General features: G+C 41.4%; 1 protein-coding gene across 1 annotated transcript; it reads right to left on the bottom strand.

The window, feature by feature from the left end:
• Positions 1-544: 544 nt before the first annotated feature.
• On the bottom strand, positions 545-17,313 carry ddx54 (DEAD (Asp-Glu-Ala-Asp) box polypeptide 54). Its single transcript, XM_064941056.1, is given in 25 exon segments — positions 545-852; positions 1,226-1,304; positions 1,451-1,546; positions 1,622-1,681; positions 1,683-1,718; positions 1,824-2,143; positions 2,309-2,345; positions 2,518-2,572; positions 2,666-2,797; positions 2,995-3,207; positions 3,312-3,441; positions 3,600-3,661; positions 3,799-3,860; positions 3,862-3,950; positions 3,952-4,018; positions 4,143-4,184; positions 4,272-4,332; positions 4,790-4,886; positions 4,888-4,983; positions 5,065-5,091; positions 5,094-5,139; positions 5,242-5,354; positions 5,356-5,382; positions 14,743-14,834; positions 17,226-17,313. Coding segments are annotated over 25 exon segments (2,274 nt in total). The 3' UTR covers positions 545-705.
• Between the last annotated feature and the right edge of the window lie 938 nt (positions 17,314-18,251).

The following is an 18,251-nucleotide window of genomic DNA, read 5'->3' as shown; positions in this document are numbered from 1 at the left end:
GAAATGAAAACATGTTGGTAGTGACCCAAGTTCCTCTGGCAGACCTCTCTCTAGGCTTTACTGACACCTTCTGGTAGACTGGCAGGTTATTCTTTGCACAAATGTGGTTGACCTCATCGAACTGTTCGACTGCCCAGAAAAAACAGAAATGAATTTCACACTGCACAATGGGCAGCTTTGTACAACCTCGTGTCACGAGGTTCTCTGCTCCTCCTAGGACTTTATAATAAAGAATGACAGTCACAGATAACACAAATCACACTTTAGCTTTGAATTAATAATATACACAAACAAATATATTGACATGGCAATCCACCTGGATAGGTTGATGCAAATAGATCTGCAAAATACAAGTTTCACATCGCACACCCAGGCTAGGGGCAAACAAAATGTGGACACGGATCTTCCCATGACACCACACTGTGGTGCCATACACAAAGCTCTGCAAGCACCCTTTGGGCTGGGGTGCATCTCAATAGTCTCAAATGGCCTTCTCTGCGTGTTTCTCTTCCTACATATGCACTGACCAGCCAGTCCAGATGGGGGGGGGAGAGAGAAAGGCAACTTTAAACTGTTGACATCCACCTTCCATATCCCTCCAACTTGGGATCAAGCTTCTCCATCCATTGCCTCATCTCCTCGTCAATTCTTCCAACTCTCACTACCTCTTTTTCCACATACCTCATCTATTCATCATCCCCTCCCTCACAGTCTCTTCTTCATCTTGCCCTTCTTGTGGACACCACAGCCGAAGCCAAACTTCTTCTGGTCATTGAGGCGCTGCTTGCCCATGCCCCGGAGCTTCTTCAAGCCTCCACTCAGCAGGCACCTCTGTTTCTCTGTCTTCCTGCGCTACCCGGGGCTGGGAGTTGGGCCCCCGGGATGGGCAACCTCGGCCCTGGTCTGCCTCGGCCTGGAAGAGAGGTGAGGGAAACAGGGTTAGAGAAGAGAAGGGCAGCATTTCAATTGTTTAGCATTATTTTATCATGATGTATTGAAAGAAACATGGCAATTTTGAAAGTACATCAAACTGGACATTGCTCTAATTTTTTTCTAAGTGTCTTGGAATAGATCTGAGGTAGTAGTAGAGCCCAAAGACTGGAGCTTGGAGAATGTCCCAAAGGGATGCATCAATGTCTGCTTTACTTACAGACCCCACATCATACCCATCACAAACAACTGATCCAAACTCTAGCTAGAGCCTTCTGATGAAGTGCACTCCTACCTCCACACCTCCTTCCCCAGCCTCTCCATCTGAATCTCCTCAGTCAACCACCTTGTACTTCTTTTTCCACTCTTCATAGCTGAGAAACAGGGTCAAGGAGATGGAACATCCTTATAATTACAAGTGAGGACTTACTGGTATACACAATAAGCTGAGGGTGTTGTGTAATTTCCTTTTTAATAGCTTTCATCAGTAAAGACCAGTTTGAGATGACAAAAAGGATACAAGTTCTTCTTGATCATCTGTCCCGTCTCTGTTCTCATCTTCTTCTGGTCTGCCTCCTTTCCTGTTTCTTTGACAAAGCGCTTTCTCTTGCGATCTCTGCAGAGAGATGATTTATATGTCAAGTAAGGTTGCATGGTGTGTGTGTGTGTCTCTCATGGTGTTCCTTCTTACCACTTCATCATGTGTTTTTGCTGGTTGAGTCTGTCTCCTATCAGGTCCAGTACAGCAGTGCTGCTCAAACGTTGTGCCTTCTGTTCCCAGGCTCAGTCTGCAAACAAACACCGAGTTATATCACCATTATCCCACATTCACAGAATGACTATTTAGGTATTTTGTAAAGCAGAATGGACTGTGTAGTCAGCCTTCCTCATACCCTCTCTCAGAGTTGAAGTCTTTGGGTCTGTAGGGGATGTAGTTCTCACCGTGGTCAGTCTGTTTGGCCTTCTTACTGTCTGGCCTCTCCTCCTCGCCCTGGGGCTTCCTCCTCTTCCCCCCCACTATCTCAGATAACACCCCCTGGTGGAGAAATGACAGAAGTACAGCTTTAGCCTTGTAGTCCTTAATGCAGTCCACTATTTGAAGGCGCTCCAGTTCCATTTTCTCTAAGCCTGACCCTGAAAATAGACCAAAGCAATGTGGGTTAATATCATAGCAAGAGTAAGGGAGCATATGTGTGTGATTTTCATGAGAACCCTAGATCTGATGAGGATCCACTGAGACAGTAACATCCCACATTAAAGTGCACTGGTAAAGTAGTTACTAGGTCAGTCATCTAAAGGCTTCCTCATGCTTCCTTACAGCTGGCGCCTAGCCCAACGGGTGTGCTCGAATATTCCCTTAAAAGGCCGCTTCAAAAACATCTTGCGAAGCCGTGGCCAGTATAGACTTCCTCAAACTAGATAAAAGAACAAGAAATCAGTCATTAATTCTGACATTTTTTGCCGAGATCTTAGTCGCGGAATTTTACATCTAAGATATTTTAGTGAAGTATTTCTCAAGTGAAAAACTTTGTATGAAAACAAGTAGTCTATCATTGAATGATAAATACTTAATTGAAGAATCCCTACTGTTGACCAATGACCAACGAAGGGGCGTAGACTTGGATACCGAAATTTGGCTTGCCTAAGAAAAAAAAATTGTACTCGAACAGTCTGAAAACGTCACAAAATATGCACAAACTGTTCCGAAGTGTTTCTGATGTCTACAAGCTGGTACCTTGCTGATGGTCAGGTGTAGCCAGCTGAAGGGGTCTCCCTAGGAAGAGATGGAGGTCAAAGACAAAAGGTATCTCATCTGTACACACCAGGCTGTAGGCAGCGCCACCGCGGCCTGCGTGTGCAACTCGACCTGGGGTTGAAAAACCACAGATGAGACAATGGTGAGGAATGTGAATTTCATTTCATTTCATTATATATATCATTGACTCAGATGGTTGTCATTGGCCTTTCTTTCCAACGTACATAAGTTACAATTCAAGATAACCTAAAACAGTATGTTGGCCATATTATAGTTCTAAAGCTCCCCATGTTGTTGGTGTTACCCACCAACTCTATGCAGGAAGAGCTTGGCTTTGGAGGGGAAGTTGTAGTTGATGACGTTGTCCAGCAGGGGGATGTCTATACCACGAGCAGCCACGTCTGTAACAACCAGCACCATGGCCTTGCGGTGGAAAGATTTACCAATGTTGATCTTCCTGGCAGTCTGGTCCAGGGCACTGTAGATGTAGGCACACTCCACGCCCTCAGAGGACAGCAGCTAACCATAGGGTAACACAGAGTTACATTCAAAACCAGGTACAAGGCTGAGGACAACCAAACCTTATTCAATGACTAGCTTCTCCTTCTATTCACGAGGCTCTCACCTCTGAGGTACTCCACATGGTGTTTGGTGGCAACAAAGACTACTGTCTGCTCCTGGGGCGTCGCCACATTCCTCAGCAGGTGGAAAAGCAGAGCCGGCTTATCATCCATCCTCAGGTGGAAGAACGACAGCTGGGAGAGGAGAAAATATGATGTTATGCTACAACTTTTATATTATGTCATTGACTCAAACACAGGTTTCACATTTCAACACTTTAAGAGAATCCAACTGAGTGTAACCAAACTTCAAATTGTATGAATGTGGGTTTTAGCGAGTCTATTAGCTTAACCTTCAGCAGCTCACTCAGCTTGCTGTCCACTTCCAGACGAATCAGCACTGGCTCCATCAACCCTGCACAAAACACAATCCTTTCAGAGCACTACACATCTTGCCTTGTACACAACTCAATATCAAAAGGCTGCACAAGAACGCATAGGTTGTGGGTGGGCTTTAGATTGCCATTGAAGGGATGTTGTGGCTGGGCTCACCAGCTCTAGTAAACTCCACCAGTAGTTTGGGTAGGGTGGCGGAGGACTGCAGTGTCTGTGTTGTCTGGAAGCCTCCGGATGATCTCCTGGAGCTGGTCAGCAAAGCCCATCTCATACAGCCTGTCAGCCTCGTCAAACACAACGTACTCACTCCACGCTCTGTAGCTTCAGGTTCATCTCCATGACAACATGCATCAGACGACATGGGGTACTGATAATTCTGTAGGCAGAAGACGTAACTCAAATCAACAGCACAGAACAACAAAAACTACAACCTTATTATAATTTAAAATTGCATTATAGCAAATTACAGCAGTACATTGTGAAGACCATAGTGTACATACATGTCTGGGTTCTCATGAAGTGCAGGAAACTGATCATCCATTCTGAAAAGAAACAAGATGTACAGTTGATGCTTGTAAGCACAATAACAATTTTCAACACAACAAGACTGAAGATGTAATTAATAATACCTGTCTCCACCAAGGATCAAAGCAGTCTTAAGGCCAGTGCATTTCCCCAACTGAAACACAATAAAATTAATAGTTACTATTTTCTGGTACTGCCCAACGAACAAAACATGCTGTCCCTAAAAAATGGTCAAAGATTAGCCCCATTTACATTTTTTTTTTTTAAGTTAAGTGGTTAAATCAAAAAATTACGTTAGGGCTGTGACGTTACCAATATGGCAATATTTCTTTCAATGCAAAAATGAAAACATGAAGCAGACAACTCTTTGGGCCTTTAAAAACCTGATGTATGTAAAATATTGTGCGCTATAGCTTGGAAAATGTATCATGTTTTTCCAACATTATGCCTGTTTTCCTAAAGAAGTGAAATCCGCTTTGTGTATTGTTTCCTTGTCACGATACTTATGACTATCGCAATACGGTTATCGTCTTGGCCCTAGTTTATGTACAAATATGTATATTACAGTGTAAAATGATGGATGAAAAATTGACTATGAAAAGCCTATCCTGACCTCTGTGTAATTTCATGGTTTGCAGCACCAACTCTCTGGTGGGGGTCAGGATGAGAGCCCTGGCCCCTGTCTGGGCCTGGGGGACCTTTAGACATGGGCCTTCGGACATTCTCAAACATGGGCACCAAGTACGCAGCTGTTATCCCACGGCCTGTCCTTGCCATGGCAACCATGTCCTTGCCATCTAGAATCACTGGGATAGTCTGAAAGGGGGAGAGAGAGGTCTTGTAAATAATCTACCTGATATATCAGTGAAATGTAAAGATCCAAGGGCATTGGCATACCTTTCTCTGGATTGGAGTAGGGACTTGACTTTGTACCCCTTCTTCATGACCCCTTTCAAAACTGGGTAACTGAGACTTGCAATTACCAAAATATGGAGGTTAGGACATACGCAGAACACATTGCTGTAGAAAATCTTTAATTGTCTCAAAAAGATGGCCTACAAGTAAGCCTACCACAATTTCTTACCCATGGACTGGAAGACCCCAGACTTATTTTTCTTCTTGTTCTGAGCTCTGACCAGCTCCCTGGTGTCAGGTTCCACATCAGACAAACACTCTGATGAAGCTCCACGGAAACCGAGGTAACTTTCTTCCAGGCTGAAAAACATATTACATTAATGTCATTATGGAGATGGATAAAGCTCATAATAATATCCCACTAAAAACCAAATCTAGCATGACTTTAAAATTTTCTCATCTAATTGCCAATAAATCAATTCTAGACCTGACATTACAGAGACCCACAAAAGAGGCATATTTATTACGCTGATTCTGGGTCGTCACTAGTTTACACAACCACAAATGGCTAAACCCCACCTATTTCTACAATCTCTCTTCATACAATCTGATTTTAAACATAACCCTAGAATTAACCCCAACCACAATGCTAACCTTATGCCTAAACTTAAATACTGACCCCCCAAAAAACTTAAATACTGACCCCCCCCCCCAAAAAAAATAATATTTGTTTTCATAAGTTTTTACCAAAGGCAATTTTGACTTTGTGGCAACTCGTGACAACCCCGATGGGCTCTGTTGCCAAACGTTTATTAAACGCAGGTAAGCGGAACGGGGAGGAACCTACCTCAATTTGTCCAATAGAATCTCTCGTTTTAGTTGCAGAACGGAACGTTTACACCCCCAGCCAAGTACTCGAGACAAGTTTACATCCAATGCTAGCTGCCTAGTTAGCATTTTAGCTAGCTAAGGGTTTGCAACTAGCTAAGTAAATTCATAGCTGGTAGATTTACATAAGTTTGCTCAAATGACTAGAGCAAATTGTTTACCTAGCTATAATAACATAAACATGAAATGGTTCTATTTTAGCAGCAACTTCGAAGTACCCACCATCCGACTCGTCATGGTGGCCCATGTGTATATTTTTCTTCATCGGATTCTTCTTTCTATGAGCCATTGCGATAAGTTCTGCACCGTTAACTTGTTTAACTTTGTTCATCGCTTTGATATTGTTAGAATATTTAAAAAACGAATGGTGCTTGCCAATAAATCAGCAACTCAGCACGTGACAACACCACAGAAAGCAAACATTTTGAAACACGTGAGATTTCTTCAAGTCAGAATCCTGCGTCGACGCTACTAGCTCTGATCTGGATGACTCACTAAAAACAAATGTTTTGTTTGTAAATTATGTCTGAGTGTTGGAGTGTGCCCCTGGCTATCCGTACATTAAAAAAAAACAAGAAAATGGTGCCATCTTGTTTGCTTAGTATAAGGAATTTTAAATGATTTATGCTTTTACTTTTGATACTTAAGTACATTTTATCAATTACATTTACTTTAGATACTTTTTATTTATTTAGTTAACCTTTTTTTAACTAGGCAAGTTAGTTAAGAACAAATTCTTATTTACAATGATGGCCTACCAAAAGGCAAAAGGCCTCCTGCAGGGACTGGGGCAGGGATAAATATATATATATATTAAATATAGGACAAAACACACATCACGACAAGAGAGACAACACTACATAAAGAGAGACCTAAGACAACAACATAGCAAGGCAGCAACACATGACAACACAGCATGGTAGCAACACAACATGACAACAACATGGTAGCAAGGACCTATATACTAGGCAGTGTCAGAGGAAATCCCCCCCCAAAAAAAATGTCAAAGACTCCAGACTGTTTTCTCTGCTACTGCACGGCAAGCGGTCCCGGAGCGCCAAGTATTTAACCAAAAGGATCCTTAACAGCTTCTACCCCCAAGCCATAAGACTGCTGAACAATTAACCAAATGGCCACCAAATTATTTACATTGACAACCCCCCTCCATTTGTTTTTTACACTGTTGCTACTCACTGTTTATAATCTATGTATAGTCACTTCACCCCTACCTACATGTTCAAATTACCTCGACTAACCTGTACCCCCATACATTAACTCGGTATCGGTAGCCCCTGTATATAGCCTCGTTATTGTTATTTTATTGTGTTACTTTTGAATTTTTTACTTTAGTTTATTTGGTAAAAAAATCTCTTAACTCTTTCTTGAACTGCACTGTTGGTTAAGGGCTTGTAATTAAGCATTTCACGGTAACGCCTACACATGTTGTATTTGGCGCATGTGACAAATACAATTTTATTTTATTTGAAATAAGCATCAACAAGTGGGTCTTGCGATGGGTATACGGAGATGACCACTTTACAGAGGAGTATAAAGTGCAGTGATGTGTCCTATAAGGAACATTGGTGGCAAATCGGATGGCCGGATGGTAAATAACATCTAGCCGCTTGAGAGCACCCTTACCTGCCAATCTATAAATGTAGTCTCTGTAATCTGGCATGGGTAGGATGGTCATCTGAATCAGGGTTAGTTTGGCAGCTGAGGTGAAAGAGGAGTGATTACGATAGAGGAAACCAAGTCTAGATTTAACTTTAGCCTGTAGCTTTGATATGTGCTGAGAGAAGGACAGTGTACCGTCTAGCCATACTCCCAAGTACTTGCATGAGGTGACTGCCTCAAGCTCTAAATCCTCAGAAGTAGTAATCACACCTGTGGGGAGAGGGGCATTCTTCTTAAATTAACTTACTTAAGTATATTTTAAACCAAATACTTTTAGACTTTTACTCTATTAGTATTTTACTGGGTGACTTTCACTTTAACTTGAGTAATTTTCTATTAAGGTTATCTTGACTTCTACTCAAGTATGACAATTGGGTACTTTTTCCACCCCTGTCAACTTGCACATACATGTCGACTGGATGAACACTATAAAAATCATGGGTTCAAAGGTCATGGAGTTTTGAATTCATTCGATTTCAAGTTTCTGCAGTTGCTCTTCATAAACTTCATCCTGCAGCCATCACCTACATTGTGGGAGGCTCTATCATTAGGGTGTTTTTGTTTTACCCAAAAGAGGTGACCAAAGACGTGACTGAAACAGAAAACATCAGTGTCCGACTTTCAGCTGTCACAGATGTACCTCCCCCAACTGCACTCCTTGACTCTCATCTACAGTCGGTTTCTTTTGCCTTACTGCTCAAACGAACCCACTCGTTTCCATTTAGCCCAGTGGGTGGTTCTATATGTCATGGCGGGATAGATTTCAGCAAGCAAATGAGTGCATGAATGGGTTGGACTGCAACCTTGACTCAGGGGTAGACGTAACATAGTAAATCTACATCCGGCAGTATGATTAGTATGATATCTTATGTTTCGTATGGTATGTATTCATTTGTGGCTGTCTGTCATCCATTTCATATGATATGTTGCGAATTACAATTTGTATATGTTACCAATTGCAATTCGTACAATATGTTGCAAATTTGCAAAACTTATGATATGTTGTGGCTAACATCAGTTAGGTGGCTAATGCTAATGTTAGTTTGGGGGTAATCTTTAGCTAGGATAGGGGTTAAGGTTAGGAGTTAGGTTAAAAGGTTAAGGTTAGGGGGAGGGTTAGCAAACATGCTAAGATGTTGCAAAGTAGCTAAAAAGTCGGAAGTAGTGGAGAAGTTTCTAATTAGCTAAAGTTGTCTGTGATGAGATTCGAATACAACCTTTGGGTTGCTAGATGTTCGCGGTATACGCCCATCCATCCACCCTGACCAAAAACCCTACTTTTGTTTTTGCCTTAATTAACCTTCTCTCTATTGTAACCATACTATGTTACGTTTAGTCAGTGGTGGGAGAAGTACTAAATTGTCATACATAAAAGTTTAAAAGCATTTGGTTTTAAATATACTTAAGAATCAAAAGTAAACGGAATTGCAAAAATGTACTTAAGTATCAAAAGTAAAAGTATAAGTAAAAGTATAAGTATTAACCATTTCAAATTCCTTATATGAAGTAAACCAGACAGCACAATTTATTTGTATTTTTTATTGACAGATAGCCAGGGGCACACTCCAACACTCAGACATAATTTACAAATGAAGCATTTATGTTCAGTGAGTCCACCAGATCAGAGGCAATAGGGATGTCCAGGGATGTTCTCTTGATAATTGTGTGAATTGGACCATTTTCCTGTCAAAATGTAACGAGTACTTTTGGGTGTCAGGGGAAATGTATGGAGTAAAAAGTACATCATTTTCTTTAGGATTGTAGTGAAGTAAAAGTAAAAGTAGTCAATAATATAAATAGTAAAGTAAATTACAGATACACCCAAAAACAACTTAAGTAGTACTCTAAAGTATTTTTACTTAAGTACTTTTACACCACTACGTTTAGTTTATGAGACCAGGCTGGTAAGTATGCCTCCAGGATAATATGGTAATATTAACCTCATGTATAGGCCCTTGAACAAATAAATAAAACCAAGGACATGCAAAATCCATCAGATTAACAGCAACGCAAACAATTCATTTTAGTGATTGATAATATACAGGTATTATTAAATGTTGACTAACCAATCAGAGCGAAATTAGATTAAATCTAGTCACGATCACTTTAAAATATTTTATTCGGGTGAATTTAGAGGATTGACTTGATAGCTGCATTGACGTTGTTGGCTGAATAGCAAGCAAGACTTCATGATACACATCGTTCACTTTTGACAAAACTGGTCCAGCCACTTGGTAGCTAGCTATTGTTAGTTCAAACGAAGCAAAATGATGTACTAATATGAAAGTGCAATTGTAAACTATAAAGTATAAACCCTAAATGAATTAATGAATGAGGTCCCAGGCAGAAAGTTCTTGGTTGACCGCCAACAATCATCACAGTCCTTACACCCACGCCCAACTTGACTTTTAGCCGTATAGCACTGCCCACCGGGTGAAATGGGGGGAAAAGAGTTTGTCTCTTTCTTGTGATTAGTCTGTTATTCTAGATAAATGTATCAATGTTTTACTTTTATTTAATAATCAGGGTTTGGATCAGAACAAAGTGTACATAATGACCCTATTATATATAGTAAATATTTCATACATAAATGAAAGTGGGCTAAAGAAAAGCAAATATTCTTACTTTTAAAATTGAACTTTATTTTAAAATGCTTTATAAAACAAAAAGTAAATCAAAGCAAACCCCAAATGCCTGTGAATCCTTATGTCTTTTTGTTTAAATGTGTATACCCCTATGTATAAAGATAGTATTTTCTGTGAGAAAAAAAATATATACTAAATGTACCATTCAAGCCATTTAAAGTTATGTGCCATGCCATCAGATACTTTGCTGATATACAGTGAATAAAAAATACATAGTGCTTAGATTACACTATTACTGTATATTATGTATGTACAGCAAATTGACTTAAATAGATCTAGGCTAGACCTACCATCTGACATGTGTTTTTATTTTGTATTTATTTTACCAGGTAAGTTGACTGAGAATACATTCTTGTTTACAGCAATGACCTGGGGAATAGTTACACTGGAGGGGAGGGGGGATGAATGAGCCAATTATAAGCTGTTGTGTTGGTCATTGGCACAGTTTATGAAATCAGAGAAGAACCAGCAAACAATAGACTAAATGAATAGACTGGAGAGGGTCTCTCTGGAAAACATGGAATGTGCCAACATGTAATTATTTACTAAAACCTACAATCTCTCCTATGTCATCTGGAGAAGCCATATGTTTTTTAATGGTCCTTCCAAATACCATCTCAGACAGCCTACTGTATTTGATTATCATTTGTTTTCCCAAGCTGGTGTCTAGATGGGACTACACCATCTGTGGATTATAATGTATTCCTAGTAGGCCTACAATATTATCCAATAGTGATCAACATGGTGTGTTACCACATGGATCATCTTTGTACCAACTCAAATGAACAATACGCAAAGGCACATTTAGGTCTTTCAATTTAATGCACAGATTTAATTCCACTATTGCCTTTCAGTCTGTAATATGATCAAGATTAACACAACCAGCAACTGTATTTCCAGGGCTGCTCTTTGACCTAGGATCTGTCCTTATTCTTATTCTCCGAGGTACAAGCTTATTCTCCAAGGTACACGATTAGATACAAAATGCAATTACTTTTTCATACCCACATGAGAATATGCAAAAAATAAATTGCTCAAGGGTTGTCCTGTGGTGCATTTCTTGCTTCAATAACAGCCTCTGAGCAGCAGGTAGGCATTTATTGTCATGAATCTTGTCCTGGAGGCAGCTCTACAGAGTGGTCACTAGCTGGCACAGCCACAAAGTCATAACATTAGATTTGAACCCTAACCGTAACCACACTGCTATCTTTACCTTAAATTAGGACCAAAAAGCTCATTTTTGTTTTCATGAATTTTTATAATATAGACAATTTTGACTTTGCAGCTTCCAATCTAGCGGAAATCTCTCAGTTCTGCCTTCAGGGCAAGATTCATAACAATAAAGGTCATGTCTTTGAGTGGGACCAGGGCTGAAGCTACAGTTATAGACATTTCTTATTCCTATAATGGTCAACTGAAGCTAGAGGTCAGTGTAGTACTGACTAGGGATCTCTCCAACCTGCTTGAGTCTTGCCTTTGACTTTGTTTTGTTTGATGTCATCAAGGTGTTCTACATGCACTATCTATGGTACCTACTGGCTCCTGGGTGAAGTTTCCACTATTTGCAGATCTAGGATCAGCATCCCCTCTCGAAATCCTAACCTTAACCATTAGTGGGAAAAATGCAAAACTGGCCCAAGATCAGCAGTTACTTTTAAGTTCACCCTACACCAGACCAGCTGCTGCTCACAAACAGCTGTGTCAGACATCAAAACCCCATTGAAGCCTAATGGTTATTTGCTCATTAGGGCCAGCACAGGAAGATGTTGCCACTTACAACCACCAGGTTTTCTGCCTGTTCTCCATCTGGTGGACATGTTTTGTTTGTCTTCACTTGAGCGACTGGAACACAACAGCTCAACAAATGTTACAGTAGATACATTAATCTCGGTTAACCCAGAACTAAAATTTTGCGTAATAGGGTCAGATGCTCGATATGTTTACGTAGTCTGCCCATGAGAGATTATACATACAGTAATGATATCAATAAAGTGGAACATCAAATGCAAAAAAAGCTGGTTTATTTGAAGCCAGTGTAGTAAATAAGTTAACACCATGGCATCAGCCAGGCCCTGATCCCATTCATATTCCATCACAGAGGGTTGGCTGGCAGTTGGAAGTTTCCAGGTACAGTGCCTGCCCTGATGGAGACACACGGTGTCGAGGGCTAGCTTACTCACTCGCTAACGTGGAGCTATTTCCCCCACCTTTACTGGTGGTTTAGAATATAAGGCCTCGGGAACTGTCAGGGGGCGCAACATTTCTGGGTTTGCCCAAGGGCATTTGGCAGACTGACACCCACAGCATATTAGCTCCAACCTCCTTAACTCACAGTCTCTGTTCACTGTCCGTCAGTCCAGCCCTGGATCAAAAACATGTCACTCAATCCCTGCCTGCATTCCCCAACCTTGTTGTTCTTATATTTGTATTATGATGTGCATTCATTATTCATGAGGCAGCTAAAGTTTTCATGCTCCTGTGCGTCATACAGGATGTCTCTGGGCACGCAGCATGGTTGCAGCTCATTGCCACTGTTGTGTAAAGCTTCACCTCTGTTACTCCCACTAGATCCGGAGCATTGATAATAAATACTTACAAATAGGTTGCCTTATCAGTCAGTCAGTCAAACATTTACATTAACATCTGTATTAGTGTACATAAGGAAACTATATACATATGGTGCTGACTGATACTGGAGATAGATTGCAGCATTAGTATGGTAGGGATATGGCTTGTGGTTCAGAAAGCAGTCAGTCAGTGAATTTACATTCAATGAAGGCCATTAGGAAGACAGATGTCAACATGTCTCTGGTTGTATTTATTTTATGAATATGTACCCAGACAGTGTGTGGTGCAGATGTTGACTGTACTGTAAGATTTGGAGAGTAGATGAACGTTAAATCGATAGTTTATCTAAGGCTAATGCTAACCCTGTAAATGAGAGCTTCGGTTCAACAGACGTCGGCCATATCTGTGTCAAATGTAATTATTTAAAAGCCAGGCCTTGCGCTCAGCTAACCTTTATAAAAATAGACAGACCATCCAATTAGCATCACGAGCCAAGCTTGCTGGCGAATCAGACGGGCGTGTTTACTGGTAAAGCATCAGACACTGTTATAAGACACTGACGATTCGTCTCAAAATCTCACTCCAGTACCTTCAGTGAAAATCAAGTCTATGAGTGTAATGACAAAGAATGTTCTCTGTTGGATTTGCATCTGTCAAGGATCCCTCCGGAACTATCATTACACACACCTGGTCCCTATTCCCATTGATTAGTAATTGTATAAGTATGCCCTTTGTTTACCATTGTCCTGTCGATTATTGTTCCAAAGTCCGTTGGTCGTGTGAGTACCTGTGCTATGTTGTTTTGGCTTTCATGCCACGTATATTGTGCAGATGATTACAAGTCTCGTCCTGTGTGATAATCTCAGCCTCCCATGGGCTAATAAGATGCTGTGAGGAAGAGTGAAAATGTGCTTGTGCTTTCCATCCCCCCCAGATTGTGGATATTATGGCTTGTTGGGTTACAGTATGCTAGTGTAGCATCGCATTGTCTACATTATCACCTTCACGGTACATCTAAAATTTCTCCATCTGCAACATGTCTCAACTGTGTCTGATGGAGCCACAAATAAATACATTTGATCTGTATGCTATGCAAGTTTCATTGGCCAAAGTCTGGTACATTCATATTTTCCATGCACTGAATCATTTAATGTGAAAATAAGCAACATTCAGAACTGCTTGCATTTCCACATCTGAAGGAAGCTAAGCCCTTTGCTGAAATGACCCCTTTGCTGTATAAGGAGAATCTGGATTTGAAGACCTTTCTTCGCAAAAACTGCAGCGGTCATGCATCCGGTCAACTTTCAATTACTTGATATTCCAACGTTAAAAGGCTGTTTCCCTTCAAGCCACCAGCCGCTCCTCTCACAGCTAGTGTCAGCATTAAGGTGATCATCATGGCACATGTGACACAAGCTCAAACTATCCCTAAAGGACATTATTAGAGCCAGACCAGAGAGGATGTCTCACATCAGTGAAACCAGCTGAGGATTCACTGTCACCCACACTTAATACCACCCTCAATACTTTCCCCTGTAGCCTACATGCAATTCATAATCTCTGTTTTGATTCAGATGTGTTAGTCCCATTTGTATTTGGTCAAACACTGTTGGATTACTGCTGATTAGCATTGCACTTTTAATACATGAGACTTAATGGCCATTTTCTGTCTCATCCTTTCTGGGATGTGTAAGATGATATATACCCAGAATTAAAGCCTGGGAGCAGAATAAACTTTTTATGTATTATGTCCATCTTCTCACTCCTGTTGTTTCTTTTGGCTGCCTGGCCCTTGCGCTATCTCTCTCGCACTCGCTCTCTCGCTCCTTTTTTAATTGCAGCGTTCTCTATTCCTTTCACTCCCGCTTGGCTTCCCTCTGGGAATTTAAAGGGGCCATTGTGTGCCATAAGATAAGTCAGGAGCTTCTCAGGAGACTCTTACCGTGGGACTACCGGACCCTTTTCCCACTCGGCTCTCTATAGCCTTATCACTCAAAGACTCAAACAGCTCACCAGAATACAAATTCACAGGGACTGACAGGGAGAAAAGGGACAGGGTGGAAAAGAGTAATTCGATGTGCAAATCTGAATGTCATATGATATTTATAGGAAGTGATTTATTGGGGTTTACTACAGTATTATTTGTGAAAATTATACACATTTATATGAATTGTGTATTCATCACCACTTTATTTATACAGTGCATTCGGAAAGTATTCAGACCCCTTGACATTTTCCAAATTACAGCCTTGTTCTAAAATGGATAAAATATATTTTTTTCCTCATCAATCTACACACAATACCCCATAATGACAAAGCGAAAACAGTTTTGACCTTTTTGCAAATGAATTAAAAACAGAAACACCTTATTTTCATAAGTATTCAGACCCCCCCCCCATCCTGTTTCCATTGATCATACTTGCTTGGAGTCCACCTGTGGTAAATTAAATTGATTGGACATGATTTGGAAAGGCACACACCTGTCTATATAAGGTCAGTTGACAGTGCATGTCAGAGCAAAAACCAAGCCATGAAGACAAAGGAATTGTCCGTTGAGCACCGATACAAGATTGTGTCGAGGCACAGATCTGTGGAAGGGTACCAAGGGCCTTGGTCAGGGAGGGCTGTATCACCGCCTGGTACGGCAACTGCTCCACCCTCAACCGTAAGGCTCTCCAGAGTTTAGTGAGGTCTGCACAACGCATCATCGGGGGCAAACTACCTGCCCTCCAGGACACCTACTCCACCCGATGTTACAGGAAGGCCATAAAGATCATCAAGGACATCTACCACCCGAGCCACTGCCTGTTCACCCCGCTATCATCCAGAAGGCGAGGTCAGTACAGGTGCATCAAAGCTGGGACCGAGAGACTGAAAAAACAGCTTCTATCTCAAGGCCATCAGACTGTTAAACAGCCACCACTAACATTGAGTGGCTGCTGCCAACACACTGACACAACTCCAGCCACTTTAATAATGGGAATTGATGGGAAATGATGTAAATATATCACTAGCCACTTTAAACAATGCTACCTTATATAATGTTACTTACCCTACATTATTCATCTCATATGCATACGTATATACTGTACTCTATATCATCGACTGCATCCTTATGAAATACATGTATCACTAGCCACTTTAACTATGCCACTTTGTTTACATACTCATCTCATATGTATATACTGTACTCGATACCATCTACTGTATCTTGCCTATGCTGCTCTGTACCATCACTCATTCATATATCCTTATGTACATATTCTTTATCCCCTTACACTGTGTATAAGACAGTAGATTAGGAATTGTTAGTTAGATTACTTGTTGGTTATTACTGCATTGTCGGAACTAGAAGCACAAGCATTTCGCTACACTCGCATTAACATCTGCTAACCATGTGTATGTGACAAATAAAATTTGATTTGATTTGAACCCGATGGTCATTCTGACAGAGCTCCAGAGTTCCTCTGTGGAGATGGGAGAACCTTCCAGAAGAACAACCATCTCTGCAGCACTCCATCAATCAGGCCTTTATGGTAGAGTGGCCAGACGGAAGCCATTCCTCAGTAAAAGGCACATGACATCCCACTTGGAGTTTGCCAAAAGGCAGGTAAAGACTCTCAGAACATGAGAAACAAGATTCTCTGGTCTGATGAAACCAAGATTGAACTCTTTGACCTGAATGCCAAGCGTCACATCTGGAGGAAACCTTGCGCCATCCCTATGCTGAATCATGGTGGTGGCAGCATCATGCTGTGGGGATGTTTTTAAGTGGCAGGGACTGGGAGACAAGTCAGGATTGAACGGAGCAGAGTACAGAGAGATCCTTGATGAAAACCTGCTCCAGTGCGCTCAGGACCTCAAACTGGGTGAAGGTTCACCTTCCAACAGGACAACGACCTTAAGCACACAGCCAAGGTAATACCGGCGTGACTTCGGGACAAGTCTCAATGTACTTGAGTGGCCCAGCCAGAGCCTGGACTTGAACCTGATCTAACATTTCTGGAGAGACATGAAAATAGCTGTGCAGCAACACCCATTAAACCTTACAGAGCTTGAGAGGATCTGCAGACAAGAATGGGAGAAACTACCCAAATACAGGTGTTCCAAGCGTGTAGCGTCATACCCAAGAAGACTGAAGGCTGTAATCACTGCCAAAGGTGCTTCAACAAAGTACTGAGTACAGGGTTTGAATACTTATGCAGATGTGATAGACATTTTGTTTTTGCAAAAACGTCTAAAAAACAGTTTTTGCTTTGTTGTTATGGAGTAGCGTGTCAATATTGTTGATGAAAACCCCCCCACAGTTTAGTCAATTTTAGAATAAGGTTGTAACGTAACAAAATGTGGAAAAAGTAAAGGGGTCTGAATACTTTTCCGAATGCACCGTATCTGAAAAAGGCTCAATTGTTTTGGTAAACACACTGTGGCCTTCCATTTCAGCTTTCACGTATACTCCCTCTCCTGCCTCTAGGTCATCAGGCTGCTGATTATCCCGCACACCTGTCGCCATCGTCTCGCGCACCTGAGCCTCATGACACTCACCTGGGCTCGATCACCTCCTTGATTTCCTTCCCTATATCTGTCACTCCCCTTGGTTCTTTCCTCAGGTGTTATTGATGCTGTTTTCATGTCGGTGCGCTGTTTGTGTTTCGTGTTCATTGTTTCTTTTATTTATTAAAACACTCAGTCCCTGAACTTGCTTCCCGACTCTCAGCGCACTCGTTACATCAGCTCTGTAAATAACTGGCAGAGGCCAACATGGGGGCTTAATCTACTGACAGAGAAATGGCTCTCAGCTGGGAAGTGTCTCCTGATTTTACACAGCACACATCTGAGGGGAATATTGATGATGGAGGTTCACAGGTATCCTGATTCCTTCCAAACTCTGCCTCCACTCTGAGATCTCCACATGATTCTGCCTAACAGAGGTGATATATTCAGAGACACCCACACTGACACAACCACAGCAACATACCTGCACACTGACACACATATAGGCACTTAAAACACTACAGATCAACTCTCACACACACACCGACATAGATGGATACACAAAGGGAGCACACACACCAAGATTCTACTACACAGGAGAGAGGAAGGGTTTTCTCCAAATGGGCTATGGTTTTTGTAAATTAACCGTGGATGTGAAAATCTACGTCTTAGTGTATGTCTCAATATGAGTGACAGCATTGCTGGCAGTCATCAAGACTGACCGTATGTGGCTTTGGGTAGGGAGGGAACAGAGGCTTACTGCAAAGCCTGCCTTATCCCCAGCATTACGGTCTCTAAGAAAGGATTTAGTCTTTAATTCTTGATTAGATAGAATTTCTCCACAGAGCAAACTCCGAGTGATACACAGAGGAGCGATAACCTGACCAGAGAGGAGTATGTTGATAAATAGTCACACCATTAGTCTGACCCTTGCAGGCCGGCACTAACACAATGTTA

This window comes from Oncorhynchus masou, chromosome 28, assembly GCF_036934945.1.
Source record: "Oncorhynchus masou masou isolate Uvic2021 chromosome 28, UVic_Omas_1.1, whole genome shotgun sequence".
NCBI lineage: Eukaryota > Metazoa > Chordata > Actinopteri > Salmoniformes > Salmonidae > Oncorhynchus > Oncorhynchus masou.
The sequence above is the reverse complement of the archived record's forward strand: the minus strand, read 5'-3'. Positions and strand labels throughout refer to the sequence as shown.